At 47.6% G+C, this 19,578-nt stretch overlaps 4 protein-coding genes across 4 annotated transcripts; 3 read left to right on the forward strand and 1 right to left on the reverse strand.

Moving 5' to 3' along the window:
• Window positions 1–64: 64 nt before the first annotated feature.
• On the forward strand, window positions 65–1,965 carry N7479_007240 (splicing factor cactin; the record flags this gene model as incomplete). The annotated part of the gene is made up of 5 exons (XM_057254934.1): window positions 65–583; window positions 645–1,109; window positions 1,166–1,795; window positions 1,859–1,891; window positions 1,948–1,965. 5 exons carry the CDS (start codon window positions 65–67, stop codon window positions 1,963–1,965), a joined length of 1,665 nt encoding a protein of 554 aa, XP_057108796.1.
• Window positions 1,966–3,021: 1,056 nt separating this feature from the next.
• N7479_007241 (uncharacterized protein) lies at window positions 3,022–4,492 on the forward strand (the record flags this gene model as incomplete). Its single annotated transcript, XM_057254935.1, has 2 exons — window positions 3,022–3,792; window positions 3,953–4,492. The coding sequence occupies 2 exons, from the start codon at window positions 3,022–3,024 to the stop codon at window positions 4,490–4,492; spliced, it is 1,311 nt and encodes a 436-aa protein (XP_057108797.1).
• Window positions 4,493–10,248: 5,756 nt separating this feature from the next.
• On the reverse strand, window positions 10,249–10,989 carry N7479_007242 (60S ribosomal protein eL34; the record flags this gene model as incomplete). The annotated part of the gene is made up of 4 exons (XM_057254936.1): window positions 10,249–10,437; window positions 10,649–10,772; window positions 10,891–10,904; window positions 10,966–10,989. 4 exons carry the CDS (start codon window positions 10,987–10,989, stop codon window positions 10,249–10,251), a joined length of 351 nt encoding a protein of 116 aa, XP_057108798.1.
• A 426-nt stretch (window positions 10,990–11,415) lies between these two features.
• Window positions 11,416–18,965, forward strand: prp8 (U4/U6-U5 snRNP complex subunit PRP8; the record flags this gene model as incomplete). Its single annotated transcript, XM_057254937.1, has 2 exons — window positions 11,416–11,911; window positions 11,932–18,965. 2 exons carry the CDS (start codon window positions 11,416–11,418, stop codon window positions 18,963–18,965), a joined length of 7,530 nt encoding a protein of 2,509 aa, XP_057108799.1.
• Window positions 18,966–19,578: the final 613 nt, after the last annotated feature.

Below are 19,578 nucleotides of genomic sequence, written 5' to 3' on the forward strand. Positions count from 1 at the left end.
CGTACGTTCGGGTCTAGCTTTTGCTTTATTCCTTACTTTTCGCTATATCCTTACGATTTCTACGATGTCTGCGCGATTCCCAGACCGATCAGACTCAAAGCGCAGCAGGTCGCGATCGCCATCTTCGTGGCGTCAACCTCAGAAACACCCTCGTCGGGACGACGGAGAATGGCGCGATCGACAAGATTCGGATCGCAGATGGAACAATGATAGATCGGGCTCTTCGCATCAGCCTCGCAACATGCGCGATCAAGTCCGGCTCAACTTGATCCAGGAAGACCAGCAAGAGCGCGAGTGGGTCGCACAGGAGGATATGTTCGTGCTGAAACAGGCCAAAAAGAAGGCAGAGATTCGAGTCAAGGAAGGGCGCGCAAAGCCTATCGACTGGCTGACAGTTACCCTCCGCATCATCGATCCTACGCGTGATCCCTTGGATGATGAGATAGCAGACTCCGATCTGGATGTTGTGGACCCGGATGGTGTGTTTGAGGGACTCTCACAGACTCAACTGCAGGACTTGGAGAAGGACATCGATACATTTGTGAACCTTGAGAAAAACGCGAGAAATCGTGAATTCTGGCAGGTAATGTTACGCGTCTCCGCTATCTATTGGACACCCCTGTTGACCACTGTTCACCCTACAGACAATGAAAGTTATCTGCCGAGATCGCCAAAAGACCGTCAGACCCGAGGGCCGTGCATTGAACTCCGTAGCTGCCGATATCAACAAATTACTAAGCCCGAAGTCCTACGAGCAGCTTCAAAATCTCGAAGTACAAGTGAAGCGAAAGTTGAACTCGAACGAGCCGATCGATACAGATTACTGGGAAGAGCTACTGCGCAGTCTGACTGTGTGGAAGGCCAGGGCCAGTCTGAAAAATGTTTATAAAGCCATTATTGATGAGCGCGTTCGCGATCTGAGGAGACAGCAAAGACAAGAAGCCGAATCAATTCGGGAAAAGCTAGCACCTCTTGCTCCAGTTATCGTTGAGGGTGAGGCCACGAACCATGCTGAGTTTGAAGGCCTGGATCCAGATCCAATGCTTCAGGTTCGTCCGGAGGACAAAGGCCTGGAGATCATGGATGAGTCCGCATTCCTTAGCCAAGTGGTATGTTTTAAGGTTCCCCTCATTTATTTCAAGTCACATGCTTACCAACCACACAGGCGCGTGAACGCCAGAAAATTATCCGTATGGGCTTTGTCCCACTACGGCACCGGGCTGCAGAGAAGTCCTCTGCTGTAGTGTCGACTCCGTCGTCTGCCAACGTCCCCACGGCCTCTGTATCCACGCGGTTCTCGTCCATCCCGAACGAGGACTTCTCGCAAGCGACCAAAGCGCTATATGAAAGGGAGCTTGCCAAGGGTGTCAGTGAGAATGAGGAAATCTTCACAGGCGAAGAAGCCGTGAGCACGAGCTCGCAACCTCAATGGGCCGGTAAGCATCGACCTCGAAAGCCGCGATACTTCAACCGAGTCCAAATGGGTTATGAATGGAACAAATACAACCAAACCCATTACGACCATGACAACCCTCCACCCAAGGTTGTACAAGGTTACAAATTCAACATCTTCTACCCCGACTTGATCGACAAGACTAAGGCCCCGACTTACCGGATTGAGCGTGAGAACGGTCGCAAGCGTGGCGAGTCATCGGCTGAGGCAGGCGAGGAAGACACTTGTCTCATTCGGTTCATGGCTGGACCTCCGTATGAAGACCTTGCCTTCCGAATTGTCGACAAAGAATGGGATTATAGTGCCAAAAGAGAGAGAGGTTTCAAAAGTACATTTGACAAGGTATGCTGTGATACTAAATGATCTCCCCCCTATCTCTCAACTGACATAATTATTTTCTTCCAGGGAATCCTTCAACTTCATTTCCAGTTCAAAAGGGTAAGTCGATTTTTTTTTTTTAGTTTTAAAAAGATGATACTAACAGATTGTCTCAGATCTATTACCGGAAGTAACACATGCGCAACCAACGATTTCCACATGGGCGTCATATCGGGATGGGGAGAGTGGGTTATAGTGTATGCAGGGAGATGTTCGGGGGTATATTTTCCAGTGATTGGACTGGGAAATATTTCCCCCAAAGTTTTTGCAGAATAAGCCAGACTTGATATCGTGATATCAGATGCTTGATCTAACAACCACGTTCTACATTGACGACTTCATCATTCCTCTCCCCCCAACCCCCCACTATGATCGTTTTTTAGGGGCAGCCCAAACCTTCCTCTTGGCCACGACTTAGCGTATCGACACCATATGTCTCTTTTTTTTCTTTTATTTTTCTGTTACCCGGGTACTCGCAACACAGTCGACGTTGGGTGTCCTTTTAGGTGACACTATCCCGGCCTGCAGGAGCAGGATGTATTCCTGGATTCCGGCTGGATGGATGCAGGCTATGAGAAAAGAAAAAAAAGAAACAATTTGACTACAAAAACCTAGACGGCACATACAGTTAACTTCCAGAAGGCCCGGAATGAAGCCGGTGTAGATGAATGGCTACTTCCTGCAGGTTCCCATTTGACCATTTGACCATTTGACCATCCCTTTCTGGCTAGGCGTCCATGTAGCACTAGATCCAGCCACTTTGACTTCCCGTTGGCCATTGTATGAATCTCTGTTCCACGACTTGGGTATCCAGGGCGTTTTTTTGAAATACGAAGTAGATCTATAATACAAGAAATCCTCTTAGGTCCAGACCGTCTTTTAGAATGCATTTATGAGGTTATTTGCAGAAGGAATATGATGTGTTGGCATGGGATCTCTAAACTGTACAGCTCCAGATTCTGCTTGAACATTCTTTGAGGCCTCTTGTCTGTTCCTTTCCCCTTCTTATTCTTATTCTCGTTTTTGTTTTTATTCCTTCCTCTTCCTCTTCCTCTTCCAAAGTTTCCATTTGCCTTCTCTCATATCTTTCTATTCTCTCACTTTCATGCTTCCGTTTCTTTTTCCCTTTCTATTCTTCTGTCATCCAACCCATCAAGTCACTCCCACAACTAAGCATTGCCTTGCCAAACATGGATTTCTCATTCCATTCGCATCATTTCGATAGGGTGCAGATTTCAGACCAAGATTCCAGGCCTGATCTCCCGTCACACCCAGAACCGACTCAGAGCACTGGTAATTTTGCAATGAATGCCCCGGCCTTCCAAATTAGTGTACCTAACTGGGCGAGCTGGAGATCTCACCCAGCTTTCATACATGCTCCCCAGCATGAAGGTTACATTTACCCTCGCATTGCTGATGCCGACTACGGCTTGGGTCCGTTGCCTCAGGAGCTCATCGGGGACCCAAATGCGTGTCTTGATCCTTACTCCACGAATATCACCCCCACCACGGCTGGCACATCCTTGGATGTATTGGCCCCTCAGAAAGGAGAGAGCCAGTCAGATTGGTCAATATTGCAGCCCTCTCATGTCTTCAAAGACCAGCCATACAACTATCCTCAGGTGGAACCTCTTCAGCCTCCTCCAGACTTCCCGCCGTCGCCTCTTTCTGAAGTCTCCTCCTATCAATCTCCGCAATCGCTCATTGCTTCGAGTCCTGCTATGACAAGCCATGCAGGAGACCGCCTTTCGCCACGTTCAAGCACTGGTGACAATAAAGAGGAGCGTCCTGGACACCCCCCATACTCCGTTCTCATCTATCAGGCCTTGAAGGATGCCCCCGGGCACAAGCTTCAACTCCAAAGCATTTACTCCTGGTTTGAAGCGAATACAGACAAGGGAGCAGACCCGAATGCAAAGGGATGGCAGAACAGTATTCGCCATAATCTCTCAATGAACGCGGTAACTCTCTCTTCTCTCTTCTCTCTTCTCTCTTCTCTCTTCTCTCTTCTCACTTCTCACTTCTCACTTCTCATTCTTTGATTTATTTGTTGCAATACGATTACAATATGCTCAATTCAAGGTCTACTTTATTTGATATCAATACTAACTTTCAGTCTAGGGATTCGAAGCCGTGAAGGAAGAGCTTGGACCGGGTAAAAAAGCAGTGAACTTCTGGAGACTGACACCTGAAACCATCCACAGCGGTGGTATCCAATCAACTACCCGCTACCGCAAGCTCCAACACCAAAAGAAAGCAACAAACTCAGGTCATCGTGGGTCCACACGTCAGCCCTCGGAGTCCAAGAGGGTCCACGCCACAAAAGTTGTCAAATCACACGGCACGAACAGTACTCATAGCGAGAATGAAGCACATCAGCAGCAAACCACAAGCAACAACCCTAGCATGGGACATGAATACGGCAATGCGAGCTTTCCAATGACACAGACATACATGCAACACCCCATGGGTCCTGTTATTGGATGCACCCCCATGTTACCAGGCAACAATACGGTCTTCAGCGATACCGCGGAACCAGGGTCAGCATTTGACGTGGGCCATAACCATGATTGGTATGCTCCAGAGTCAGGCTCCAACAGGGTCCATGACCCATTCGAAGGTCCCAGTCAATCGGCATGGGATTGGAAAAAAGAAAATTAAGAAAAAAAACAAAGGGAGGGAGGGAGAGGTGTGGCGGAGGTGATGGAACAAGATTTAGTTAGCGATGAACAAGCCCGGAGAAGCTGGTGTGCATGTGCTTTTTTTCCAGTTTTCTTTATTTTCACATCTTTTTTTTTTCTTTTCAAATCTTCGGGCCATTGGTTGAGACCATGTCGGCCATTGACCACACTAGAGGCATGGCGTTATTTGACAGTGCCTATTTATCTCGCTATTTGAATTCAGATTGTATTTGGCAGGCATTCTACAAAGTGAGCCTCGAGGCAGAGGAGATCTATCTACTTTTTTTTTGTCTCATTTTCATCATGATACTTTGCTTTTTTCGTTATTTGCCCCCCTCTGTTTTTCAGTCCGCTCTATCTTTCAGTCATTCTGACATGAGCAACACATATTTTCTTTTCAAGTGTATCATAAGTCAGTATTGTTAGTAGTGATGTTTATGAGCTTTGACTCTGTGTGACAGAGAATCCCCACCATGCTCTCTCTCCAGATGTCCCAATTAACACTGGCACAAGATACCGGGTCCGAGCATCCCTATATCATTAGTTCCCAAGCACAATCAATTGTGCCAGGGTTCATATTGAGATCTATCACAAAGAGATAGCGTCAATCATCGTTCTCTGTCATGTTCGTCAATGGACCTTCAATAGTGCGCTTGATTTTAGGCATGTAGCTTGTGTGGTTTCACTTCTTTCGAGTCCCACATGTCTCCAATCATTACAAATGTATGTCATTGGTAATGTTGGGCATAAACAGTGCCAAGAAATGAAAATATTCACATCTTTTCAACTTAGCCCCCGACTTTTGTATTGGATAAACAGCGACTCACCCATGTCAATGCATTGGCATTGTTCTTGTCTGTAGCACGGACCACATGCTGTGCTGCTGAGAATGCTTCATATGCTTGCACAGCGGTGTCTCAAGTGACAGGAATAGCCTCCAACCATAGTAAAAGGAAAACTTGTTAAGCGACCACCTGCATACTTCCATAGATTTGGGAATATTACAAGAGGTACTTTATGAAATACAAAATACGATAGAGGGCATTTGCCGCCTTCTTCTTGCTAGTCTCCTTTAGTCTCTCTTGACACCAGATCCAAATTCTGTCCTTAATTAGCCACGTTGAGCAACCCCACCAACACCCCGCTATATCACTCGAACGACTTCTGCAGTAAACCAGGGTGCTCAGGTGACGCGGACATTCTTGGCTACATCGGCTGTATCGGCAGATGTGTGTTTCCTTTTCCAATTTCATCTTTCCTCCCGGTCATTCCCCACTTCCTCTTTTGCCGATGTCGCAGTAAAAGGAAATCCGATACCCTCGTTTTGGGCTAACAGATCGTGGGGGCGGTACAAACCCATTTTTCACCAGAGTGTATTTCCGAATAAATCAACCCTGATGAGACTACTGACAAGATATGGGGGCTCAATTGTAATTAGGGCATAATATTATATTATTATTCATTATCAAGTTTCTTCCCTAAGTTCAAATGTATGCTGTCTTCCGTCAGGACATTTATCTACACACTTATCAGGAGGTTTCATATTGCAGTGTCATAGGGAGATCGGCAATGGCACCAGTGAAAGAAGCGATACAATGTGGGCTACTATATTTCCTGGGATAATACGAAATATATAGAACAGAGGGAGAAAATAGTGCTCCTGTCATATACAGTGATTAGATTAACACATACTTCTAGATTAGCACGTATTTACAGATTCGCATCTGGTATACTATACCCTATCTACAGAGTATACAGGTACATACTTGGAAAGATACCACTACATATGTATCTACCTGTCCGGGTATGAGCAACATGCATCCGTAGAGCACGCAGTGCAGTAGCTTCTGTGCTTTACAGAAGGAGCCACTCATTAAACAGCACGTCTGTGCACCGTTATACAGGTGACAGCTGCAATGACGCTCACAATGCGGCTGAATATGCTAGTGCTCCGTGTCTGAAGTTGAGTTTCGAAGGTCCCCTACGGGCCGTGCCGATAGAGATTTATTTATATTATTATATGTTAGGTAAGATGTTCGTATTCTACTCAAGTTGGAGATTTAAATCACTGGGGGGCTCTAGGGTGAACTTTGATAGTATTATTAATCTAACCCTAACTGCCCAGGGGCTGCTACCTAGGGCTATTATGCGCCTATCTATTTAGTGTGTAAACTAATGTCCTCAGCGCCGATTTCTTTAGCGCCCGCTTGGACCTTCACCAAATTAAACAGAGTATAAAATTCTCTTGTGACAGTCTGCAGCTTAATTAGTGGCCCAGGCTTTGATTCCTTCCAAGGTTGTTCGCTATTAGTCAGTATATATTAAAGGCGAGTGGATTGGCCGCCCAACCGACGGACATGCGTCCCGTACTATTAAAAGAGGTATAGTGATATTGCTAGCTTCCTTTTATTGAAGGGAGCTGAGGTTTTATAGTGAATCTTACTAGACTATCGACGAACCCAATCAGCCAGTGAGAGGAGCCACTCTCACTGTGATGGCGTCAGTATCCCCCGGAAGCTGTATCCTCACCCCAATATACAATGTACTCTATACTTTGATCTTCTCTTCTTTCTCTCTCCTTCTTTTGTTTTGCTTTTCCTTTTGACGTACATACCAATATGTCACGTGTATATACACAATGCAGTCATCAGAAAGGATCTTCGCACTGATTCTTGTGGAGAGGTTTGGAGTCTTTCATGCAGGGTAGAGGCAGCCAGTATTAATAGCCTCAATTGCAAGAACGAGCACCGTCAGGCACAGACTGCCCCACTGTTCAGCCCGAAAATATCACTTTATGGGTATCAAACCGAACTCAGCCCGGGATCATCCTAGACCGATTTTGATCTATCGATTATCTCGAAAAGGTAAATTGGGAACCGGAGAAAGGGGTGTATTCCGTTGGTCTCTTCATTTTTGACCTGCATGACATCGATGCGGGTACAGGAATGTCACTTGATATGTACTCAGTAGCCGATAGGTTACCCAGTCTGCTGGAATCCGGGATTGGCAGACGTATCCCGGTACGCCCCGGAGATTTTCTCTTGTCACATAGGCTACGTTGAAGGTCTTTTGAGAGAGCTGTTACATCTGATATACAATGTAGTATCAGTAGCCCTTTTCTCTGTATATTATGACTCTCTGTTGCCCTGGTGGAAACTACACGAGCCTGCCGTTAGGCGTTTGTGGGATGGAACGGCCCGGTTCGACAGCTGTCAATGATGCATACGCTCGAGCTTTCTTTGACAGGCGCTAACCGTCGGAGTGGATAGTCTAAGGAGGCAATGCGACACAGAACAATCGCCTGACCGCTTCTTAGGCCGATTCCATTGTCTGTTGTCATCCGTATTCCTGGATCCCATCATGGAGGCGACAGTGAAAATTCCTTTTCACAGTAAAAGAAAAAAAGCCACATTCGGATCAAGACTGGCAGCTTACTCTATTGGCTGCTTCGAGGCACTGGGAATTGAACAAAGTCGCAGTGGCCACGTACATTGCATATGCGCTACGTACTTATGTAGTAAAACAATGCATGGAAGTAGAGGGATCAATATTCATTGGTTTACTTTAGCAGCACTTTGACCCTTCCTTCACTATATATTGGTGTACGTCTGGGTGTTACAGGGACACTAGATCTTCTTTGGGGAGGAGATCTATTGTTGTCACACAGCCCACTTGTATGTTGACTGCTTACAAGAACGTCCGAGCATAATGCTATATTTCGCTTTTGAACTTTAAAGTTGAGAAAATCCATCTCATATAGTACATGTACTTAGACTGATGAACATGGCCGTCAATTAGTCATAAATTCAGTGTATCTTCAGCCAATCTCATCTGCAGCCTTGAGGTCAAGCCACAGAGGACCTGCAGGATGGAGCTCCTGCCTGAAATAGCAGTTCAAGATATTAGCAACTTTGAATCAAGAATAGAGATTCAATTATGCCACTATACTTTTTCCCCCATGGCTGATCTTCCATAAAACATATAATGCAACAGAAACAATTCTTTTTGGCTCAAATTCCAGTGCCCCATAGATATCTTTAGATCTAGCTAACACATTACATGTGGAATAAGGTGATTTTTTTCTACAGGCAACATATCTGAGACTTGAACTAAACGAAATATTCTATAGTGAAAGAAGGCCCTATGAGCCTCGCTGACAGGCGGTGTCGCTTAACCCTAAACCTAATGCATGACTAGTCGGAGTCTCAATCTACCAAACTCCGCGGGTAAAAAGCCCCCTAACGACATTAACAGAACATTTATTTTATTTTACGGCTGTCTATAGGAGTCAATAGTAAGGAGATATGTATGCCCCTGTCAGTTATGCTTTTGAAGTTACGAGGCGCAGATTCTTGGCAAAGAAGACCACTTCTTTGATGATTAGGTCTCCACAAAGTTATACAACATAGAACAAGCATTAATTTTACAGCTTACTCAGGTGTACTATAGAGTTGCTCATCGCATGAATGATGTCCTCTATCTACTTATGTTGACATTGGAAGATTGGTATAATTGGTATAATAGAAGTGATGCACGTTCATGTCAAATGAAGGGGTGAAATTGCGATTTTGGTATTGGTTTAGGTGCTTGTTGCAATATTGGGACTCCGTGATTCCGTATATTTTCTACTTTGGTGGCAGACCGTCGGTTAATCCCCATGACCCAGAGCTTCAAACGTGAGTTGAAAAGAGCTGAGAAGAATTCAAGGTAGACAACAAGAATGACGCATGCTCTTCTCTTGAAGCTGCAGACAGCGTTGAGAGAGATATTTCTATGTATTTATTCCTAATAGAAGATGACCTGGACCAAATCCTTCAGTTTGCTTTACCCATTGGTTGTAAAAAAAAAAGGCAGTTGGACTTCCGTCTAACGGGAAGCCATGTTCTATATACATAACCAACATTGATGCATGCAGGGCTGTAGGGAACTCAGATATCCTATTAGGCACCACATAGAGTTTTGCAATGTTTAGAGATATTCTAAAATAAATAGAGCTCCTACAGCTATTCCGTACATACTGTCTTGTTCTATTGCAGGAAAATGTCCACCCAAGGGAGTTGTCCTCAGTGCCCAGGTGACGCTCATCGCTGACTTGGCCACATATTTTATCCACAGCCGTGAAAACAAGGCCTAGATCTATTGACCAACCATGTGGGGTCCTAGCCATGCGTAGAATATACATGCAATTCAGAGTACTAGGACAGCTATATATGAGATCGACATGCCGAGAAGTCACCTGGGTATACTTCAGCCCCAGATGCTAGGCAAATTCCACTCTGCTACGTTGCCCAACACAGAGAACGCCATTGTTTTACTCAGCGACAACTACGTTTTGTCCGAGCCTGGGAGCGTCTATAACCGGTGCAGATCAACAAGAGATGTTGGTCTGAAAGATGCTGCCCAACCACCATCATAGACTTACCCAAATGCGTCATCACAGCTAGATATCGACTGCCACGGTTGCTGGCCGGAACAGACACGATATGTACGAGGCTTCCATTCGAGAAGCAAATTCAAGACACCACGGGGATAATTTCAGACAACTTGATTCGACATGTCAGGGAATCTCTCATGAAGATAAATGAAATTGATTCATTTGCTTAGCCACGAGCCTTTTTTTGGACTCGCGTGCTAGCTGTTCCTGTTCATCTTTAAGATTTTAAGAGAACCATTCCCAGCCGTTTTTCCCATAACGTTCGCTCCACCGTAAAAGGACAACACCGACAAAAAGCACGCTTAGCGCTTGGCGGCCTTCTGCTGGGACTCCTTGAGGACCTTCTTGACGATCTTCTGCTCCTCAATCAGGAAAGCACGGACAATGCGGTCCTTGACGCAACCAGCGCAGCGGGAGCCACCGTAGGCACGGCTGACATTCTTCTTGGGGCGAGAGATCTGAGAGTACTCGCGGGGACGGAGGGCAGGGATCTGTAAAAAAAAAAAAAAAAGTTAGTCGATCCGACTCCAAAAATTCAGCGAGACGGTCGTATGGATATTGTAGCATTTCGGTTGGCCATTCGTTCGCACACCCGTCCATCCAGACAGAGTTTTTCGAAGTCGTTCGGTTGGCCCACACGCAATCGCACACATCCCACACAACCGTTCAAAAATGCCTCAGAAACGCCGGGGGAGTACTCACACCGGGGAGCTTGATGCCACAGTCACCGCACTTGGGAGCAGTACCCTTCTTCTTCAGGTGAAGGTAACGGAGCTCGCCGCCGGGGGTCTTGATGATGCGAACCTTGTTGGACCGCGTGTTGTACCTATTGAAACAAAGAAAATTCGTCAATAACTCATTCGAGGAGGTGATAGCCATCCCGCTACTAGAATCATCGTATAGATCATGGTGGCATGGATTGGTCTTGGAATTTGGAAACGTACGGGTTCCGGCGGCGCTGGAAATCGAGAAGTGTCAGATCAATAATTTTCCAGTCGGAACTTTCTGATAGAACTCACGTATTGCAGTCTGTTGTTGGTCATCTTGACTGTACTTGAACTGGTCAAGGGCGGCAGTTGTCGGAGTTGTCGTGAAGCAGAGTGAAATATGTCGAGATGGGTTTGTGTGGGTTTCTGCTTCAGGCGACGCTAGCGCAGATTTGGCGAGGTTGCGCTAGTCCCAATGCGGAATAGCGCCAATCGGAGCCGCCACTTCTCAAAGTTCAACGGAGACAGGAGCAGAGATAGTCACATCGCGTAGGGGACCGTGGATCTCTATCTTTGTCGCGTTTGCATCTTAATCTTCCATCTCCCCATCACTCAGCTCTTTTCGCTCAGCTGTATTCCTTTTTTACTAGCTGCAAGCCTTGCTACACATGACCTCCAACCTGGCTTGACGCGACTTAGAACCAACACAACCTCTACGAGGTCTACGAGGGAGGGTGGACTTTCCATTCATCAATCACCATCATGGCATCATTGCCTCCTCCCCCTCCCCCTCCAGGATGGGGTGCAGCTCCCCCTTCTATGCCATTGGCGCCGCCGCCCCCGGGCTACCAGCCGCCGGCCGACCCGAATGTCGCAAAATTTGCGCAGAAGAAAAATGAATGGCTGCGCACGCAACGCAATCGGTTTGGCGAGAAGCGCAAAGCAGGATTTGTCGAGACACAAAAGGCCGATATGCCACCAGAGCACCTGCGAAAAATTGTGCGAGATATCGGCGATGTTTCACAGAAGAAATTCACCAACGAGAAGCGGAGCTACCTCGGTGCGCTCAAGTTCATGCCCCATGCCGTCCTCAAGCTATTGGAAAACATGCCAATGCCTTGGGAGTCAGCAAGAGAAGTTAAGGTGCTTTATCACGTCAACGGCTGTCTAACTTTAGTCAATGAGACCCCGCGTGTCATCGAGCCTGTCTTCCACGCCCAGTGGGCAACGATGTGGATGTGCATGCGCCGGGAGAAAAGTGACCGAAGACATTTCAAGCGGATGCGTTTCCCCCATTTGACGACGAAGAGCCACCTCTTTCGTGGTCGGAAAACATTGAAGATGTTGAACCGTTGGAGCCCATTCAGATGGAACTGGATGACGCCGAAGACGCCGCAGTTTATGAGTGGTTCTACGACCACCGTCCCCTTCTCGATACTCCGCACGTGAATGGCCCGAGCTACAAGAAGTGGAATTTGTCTCTTCCCCAAATGGCGACTCTCCATCGGCTCAGTCACCAGATTCTGAGTGATGTTGTTGACCAAAACTACTACCACATGTTCGATTTGAACAGCTTCTTCACAGCCAAGGCCCTGAACGTCGCCATTCCTGGTGGACCCCGTTTCGAGCCTTTGTACAAAGATATTGATCCTAATGACGAAGATTTCAGCGAGTTCAACGCCATTGATCGCATCATTTTCCGTGCTCCGATTCGAACCGAGTACCGGGTCACCTTCCCCTTCCTCTACAACACCCTACCTCGCAGTGTCAAGGTTGCTTGGTACTCCCATCCCCAGGTGGTCTATGTTCGTACTGAGGATCCTAACCTGCCGGCTTTCTACTTTGATCCTGTCATCAACCCAATCTCCTCCCGCTCCGTCGCGCCTAAAAATATCACCGTCAGCCACGAAGACGAAATCTTCGGGCCTGGCAATAATGAAGACGACGAATTTGAGCTCCCGGGTGAGGTCGAGCCCTTCTTTGACGATGAAGAACTTTACACATCCGACACCGCGTCCGCCATCGCTCTGTGGTGGGCCCCTCATCCATTTGATAAGAGATCTGGCAAAATGGTTCGTGCACAGGATGTACCACTGGTCAAACAATGGTACCTGGAGCACTGCCCACAGGGCCAGCCTGTTAAGGTCCGAGTGTCGTACCAGAAGATGCTCAAGACCTACGTTCTCAACGAATTGCACAAGGGCACACCCAAAGCTCACAGCAAGCAGAATCTCATGAAGACTCTCAAAACGACCAAGTTCTTCCAACAAACAACGATCGACTGGGTCGAGGCCGGCTTGCAAGTTTGTCGCCAGGGTTTCAACATGCTCAATCTGCTCATTCACCGCAAGAATTTGACTTATCTCCATCTTGATTACAACTTCAACTTGAAGCCAGTGAAGACATTAACTACCAAGGAGCGTAAGAAGTCTCGCTTCGGAAATGCTTTCCACTTGATGCGTGAAATTTTGCGATTGACTAAGCTCATCGTCGATGCTCAAGTCCAATACCGTCTAGGTAACATCGACGCCTTCCAACTCGCAGATGGTATTCTTTATGCCTTCAACCACGTGGGTCAGCTTACTGGTATGTATCGATACAAGTATAAGCTTATGCACCAGATCCGTTCCTGCAAGGATCTAAAGCATCTGATTTACTACCGGTTTAACTCCGGCCCCGTTGGTAAGGGTCCTGGATGTGGTTTCTGGGCGCCCGCTTGGCGAGTTTGGCTTTTCTTCATGCGTGGTATCATCCCTCTGCTTGAACGCTGGCTTGGAAACCTGCTTTCTCGTCAGTTTGAGGGCCGTCACAGCAAGGGTGTTGCCAAAACGGTCACCAAGCAGCGTGTGGAATCTCATTTCGATCTTGAGTTGCGTGCCTCGGTCATGGCCGATCTTATGGACATGATGCCTGAGGGTATCAAGCAAAACAAGGTCAATGTGGTTTTGCAACATCTATCAGAGGCCTGGAGATGTTGGAAGAGTAACATTCCATGGAAGGTTCCCGGCCTGCCTGCACCAATTGAGAATATCATTCTTCGTTACGTCAAAAGCAAGGCCGACTGGTGGATCTCCGTCGCTCATTACAACCGAGAAAGAATTCGCCGTGGCGCCACAGTTGACAAGACTGTTGCAAAGAAGAACCTTGGTCGACTCACACGTCTCTGGCTCAAGTCCGAGCAAGAGCGTCAGCACAACTATATGAAGGACGGCCCTTACGTTTCCTCTGAAGAGGGTGTTGCGATTTACACCACCATGGTTCACTGGTTGGAGTCTCGCAAGTTCTCCCCAATTCCCTTCCCCAGTGTTTCTTACAAGCACGACACCAAAATTCTGATTCTTGCACTCGAGCGTCTGCGTGAGTCGTACTCTGTGAAGGGAAGACTGAATCAGACCCAGCGAGAGGAATTGGCTCTTATTGAACAGGCCTACGATTCCCCCGGCACAACCTTGGCGAGAATCAAGCGATTCCTCCTGACACAGAGAGCGTTCAAGGAAGTTAAGATTGACATGAACGATAACTACAATAACATCAATCCTGTCTACGATATTGAGCCCATCGAAAAGATCACGGACGCTTATTTGGACCAGTACCTTTGGTACCAAGCAGAGCAGCGCCATCTCTTCCCCGCTTGGATCAAGCCCTCCGACTCTGAGGTTCCTCCTCTACTCACATACAAGTGGACTCAGGGTATCAACAACCTGTCCAATGTCTGGGAGACTGCCGAAGGCGAGACGAACGTGATGATCGAGACTGAGCTGTCCAAGGTCTATGAGAAAATTGATCTCACTCTGCTGAACCGGTTGCTCCGTTTGATCATGGACCATAACTTGGCTGACTACATCACCGCGAAGAACAATATTCAGCTCAGCTACAAGGATATGAACCACATCAACAGCTATGGACTAATTCGTGGTCTCCAGTTCTCGGGCTTCGTGTTCCAGTACTACGGGCTGATGATCGATCTGTTGCTCCTTGGTTTGCAGAGAGCTAGTGACATGGCCGGGCCTCCCGGAAGTCCCAACGATTTCTTGCAATTTAGAGATCGTGCTACCGAGACAAGGCACCCCATTCGTCTATACACCCGTTACGTCGACAAGATCTGGATCTTCTTCCGATTCCAGGCCGATGAGTCCCGTGACCTGATTCAGCGGTTCTTGACCGAGAATCCTGATCCTAACTTCGAGAACGTCATTGGTTACAAGAATAAGAAGTGCTGGCCTCGCGATTGTCGTATGCGCTTGATGCGTCACGACGTCAACCTTGGCCGTGCTGTCTTCTGGGACATGAAGAACCGTCTCCCAAGATCTATGACCACCATTGACTGGGATGATACATTCGCCAGTGTGTACAGTAAGGACAATCCCAACTTGTTGTTCTCGATGAATGGATTCGAAGTCCGGATTCTCCCCAAGATGCGAAATATGAACGAGGAGTTCTCGGTCAAAGACAGTGTTTGGTCTCTCGTTGATAACACCACCAAGGAACGTACGGCACATGCCTTCCTCCAGGTCACTGAAGAGGATGTGCAAAAGTTCAATAACCGTATCCGACAAATTCTCATGTCCTCTGGTTCAACCACGTTCACCAAGATTGCCAACAAGTGGAACACTGCCCTCATTGCTCTTTTCACTTACTACCGCGAGGCTGCTGTGTCGACTGTCAACCTTCTCGATACTATCGTGAAATGTGAAACGAAGATCCAGACTCGTGTCAAGATTGGTCTCAACTCTAAGATGCCGTCTCGTTTCCCTCCGGCGGTCTTTTACACCCCCAAAGAGCTTGGAGGTCTTGGTATGATCTCAGGATCTCATATCCTCATCCCCACCAGTGATAAGCGCTGGTCCAAGCAAACCGACACTGGTATCACCCACTTCCGAGCGGGTATGTCTCACGACGAGGAAACATTGATTCCAAATATCTTCCGATACATCATTCCCTGGGAAGCAGAGTTCATTGACTCTCAACGTGTTTGGATGGAATACTCACAGAAGCGTATGGAAGCCCAGCAGCAGAATCGCCGCCTTACTTTGGAGGATCTAGAGGACAGCTGGGATCGTGGTCTTCCTCGTATCAACACGCTCTTCCAGAAGGATCGAAGCACCCTCAGCTTCGACAAGGGATTCCGACTCCGCGCTGAGTTCAAGCAATACCAACTGATGAAGAGCAATCCATTCTGGTGGACTAGTCAACGACACGACGGAAAACTCTGGAACCTCAATGCCTACCGCACTGATGTTATCCAAGCATTGGGTGGTGTCGAAACAATTCTGGAGCACACCTTGTTCAAGGCAACAGCTTTCCCATCCTGGGAAGGTTTGTTCTGGGAAAAAGCCTGTCTTGCCAAGGGAACCCGTCTATTGCGATACGATGGGACCGAGATCAATGTTGAGGACGTGCGCGAAGGTGACCAACTTCTGGGTCCTGACGGCGAGCCTCGCCGTGCATTCAACATCGTGAATGGCATCGACCGCCTATACCGCATTAAGATTGCCGGCGAGAAAGAAGACCTTGTCGTAACGCCGAATCACATTCTGGTGCTTTATCGAGAGGAGGAGGCCTCCGATGGTCCCAAAAATGCGGAAAGGCAAACAGTGGAGATAACTGCTGCCGAGTTTGCTGCGCTTTCTACAGAAGAAAGAGGCCTGCACAGTGCCTTTACATCTTCCAGGGTTGAGAAGGACGTCGAAAACTCAGCTCCTCAAATGCACAGTTTCAAGATCGAGCACATCAGCCTCGAATATGAGGAGACAGAGTGGGCTGGTTTCCGAGTCGACAAGGATCAGCTTTACCTGCGCCATGACTACCTTGTCCTGCACAACAGTGGTTTCGAAGAAAGTATGAAGTTCAAGAAGCTCACCAACGCTCAACGGTCCGGTCTAAACCAGATTCCCAACCGTCGATTCACTCTCTGGTGGTCCCCGACCATCAACCGCGCCAATGTCTACGTTGGTTTCCAGGTGCAACTTGATTTGACTGGTATCTTCTTGCACGGCAAGATTCCTACCCTGAAAATTTCATTGATTCAGATTTTCCGTGCCCATTTGTGGCAGAAAATTCACGAGTCGGTGGTTATGGATTTGTGTCAAGTCCTGGATCAGGAACTGGAGCAGCTTGGCATCGAGGCCGTTCAAAAGGAGACCATTCACCCACGTAAATCTTACAAGATGAACAGCTCTTGTGCGGATATCCTGCTCTTTGCGACAAACAAATGGAATGTCACCCGGCCTTCGCTTGTATTCGATACAAAGGACGTCTACGAGCCAACCACCACAAACAAGTTCTGGATCGACGTGCAGCTTAGATATGGTGACTACGATTCTCACGACATTGAGCGGTACGTTCGTGCTAAGTACCTTGATTACACCACGGACAGCATGAGTATCTATCCTTCCGCCACTGGGTTGATGATTGGTATTGATCTTGCATACAATCTCTTCTCGGCTTATGGACAGTACTTCCCTGGCCTCAAGACTCTGGTTCAGCAGGCTATGGCCAAGATCATGAAAGCCAACCCAGCCTTGTATGTCTTGCGTGAGCGTATACGCAAGGGTCTCCAGCTGTATGCCTCAGAGAGCAGCCAAGAGTTCCTCAATTCTCAGAATTATTCTGAGCTTTTCAGCCCGCAGATTCAGCTCTTTATCGATGACACTAACGTCTACCGTGTCACGATCCACAAGACTTTTGAGGGTAACTTGACCACAAAGCCCATTAACGGTGCAATCTTCATTTTCAACCCTCGTACTGGACAACTGTTCTTGAAGATCATCCACACAAGTGTCTGGGCAGGCCAAAAGCGTCTGGGTCAGTTGGCCAAGTGGAAGACAGCCGAAGAAGTTGCAGCTCTTATTCGGTCTCTCCCCGTGGAAGAGCAACCGAAGCAGCTGATTGTTACCCGTAAGGGTCTTCTTGACCCTCTCGAGGTCCACTTGCTCGATTTCCCTAACATCTCCATTCGTGCCTCTGAGCTCCAGCTGCCCTTCCAGGCCGCCATGAAGGTCGAGAAACTGGCTGATATGATTCTCCGTGCAACTGAGCCTCAGATGGTACTTTTCAACTTGTACGATGAGTGGCTCAAGTCTATCTCCCCGTATACTGCCTTTTCTCGACTCATTCTCATTCTTCGGGCTCTTCACGTCAATATCGACAAAGCCAAGATCATTCTTCGGCCCGATAAGACCGTTATCACTCAAGAACACCACATCTGGCCGTCTCTGTCGGATGAGGACTGGATCAAGGTCGAAGTGCAATTGCGTGATCTGATTTTGAACGACTATGGCAAGAAGAACAACGTCAATGTGCAGAGTTTGACTAGTACTGAAGTTCGTGATATTATCCTGGGTATGGAGATTAGTGCGCCTTCTCTACAGAGACAACAGGCGGCAGAAATCGAGAAGCAGCAGGAAGAGCAGAAGCAGCTCACTGCTGTGACAACCAAGACTCAGAACGCTCGTGGTGAGGACATCATCGTCACCACTACGTCTCAGTACGAACAGCAGTCATTTGCATCTAAGACGGAGTGGCGTACTCGTGCAATCGCGACCTCCAACCTCCGGACGAGATCCAACAACATCTATGTCTCCTCTGATGACATTCGGGACGATGGCTACACTTACATCATGCCGAAGAACGTCCTCAAGCGATTCATCACCATCGCTGATCTCCGAGTGCAGGTCACGGGCTACATCTACGGTAGCTCTCCCCCAGACAATGACCAAGTCAAGGAGGTTCGCACCATTGTCATGATTCCACAAGTGGGTAACACCCGGGACGTTCAACTGCCACACCAATTGCCGCAGCACGATTATCTCCAAAATTTGGAGCCACTTGGTATCATCCATACGGTTTCTGGCAATGAACCGCCGTACATGTCTGCGGCAGATGTCACACATCACGCACGCCTGATGAACGCCCATCCTTCGTGGGATAAGAAGACCGTGACCATGACCGTCTCTTTCACTCCTGGATCCGTTTCACTTGCCGCCTGGGGTCTCACTCCAGCGGGCTACAAGTGGGGCGCGGAAAACAAGGATACAACTTCCGATCAGCCACAAGGCTTCTCCACCAACATGGGTGAGAAGTGTCAGCTGCTCCTCAGTGACAAGATCCGCGGCTATTTCCTTGTCCCCGAGGATAATGTGTGGAACTATAGCTTTATGGGCAGCTCTTTCGGTAGCGTGGAAAAGAGACCTATCTACGTCAAGATTGACACCCCGCTTAGGTTCTACGATGACCAACACCGTCCCCTGCACTTCCAAAACTTCGCTGAGCTCGAAGACATTTGGGTTGACCGGTCTGACAACTTTGCGTAAACATGTGCAGCTGATCAGGCGTTGCAAAATCGATTTTATTTTCTTCCAAGCGTTATCTTTTTTTCCCCCTTTGTTGTTTCATTTGGGTTGTATCACGACAACCTTAATTCATGTATTGAAGCGCGAAAACCTAGGGAAAAGGCTGTGGATCTTTTTTTTTGTACAGTACGAGTTTCCTTTTGCGAATACATTTTCTGTTCACTTCAACTTCTTCATTTTAGTTTTTAATAAGTCTGTATACGAGAATGCGGTTGGCTTCGGAACTGGTTTACATTGCCAGCTTTCCTAAGATTGTGATGTGAAGGCTGTGCAGGCGCCCAATAGAACTAAAGATATTGGCCGAAGGTCCGAAGGGTAAAAGTCAGAGTAATAGGCAATTAAGAAAAAAAAGAATGACATATAACATATAATATACATCCAACATACGCACCTATGCAGCTACTAAGTGCTCTATATTGAAATCGAGGTTTGCCTAAGCTCTCTCCACTTTGATGCATCAGACCTTTCCTATTGATAGGTGACGGCCCGCATGCAGCTAGAATATCGGCAGTCCATCCGAATTACATCTCCTGTTCTATCATTCGACAAATCCAACAGGAAATAAAGGGGTGTA

Source organism: Penicillium vulpinum, assembly GCF_028829585.1.
Source record: "Penicillium vulpinum strain IBT 29486 chromosome Unknown utg000003l_segment0_segment0, whole genome shotgun sequence".
NCBI classification, from domain to species: Eukaryota; Fungi; Ascomycota; class Eurotiomycetes; order Eurotiales; family Aspergillaceae; genus Penicillium; species Penicillium vulpinum.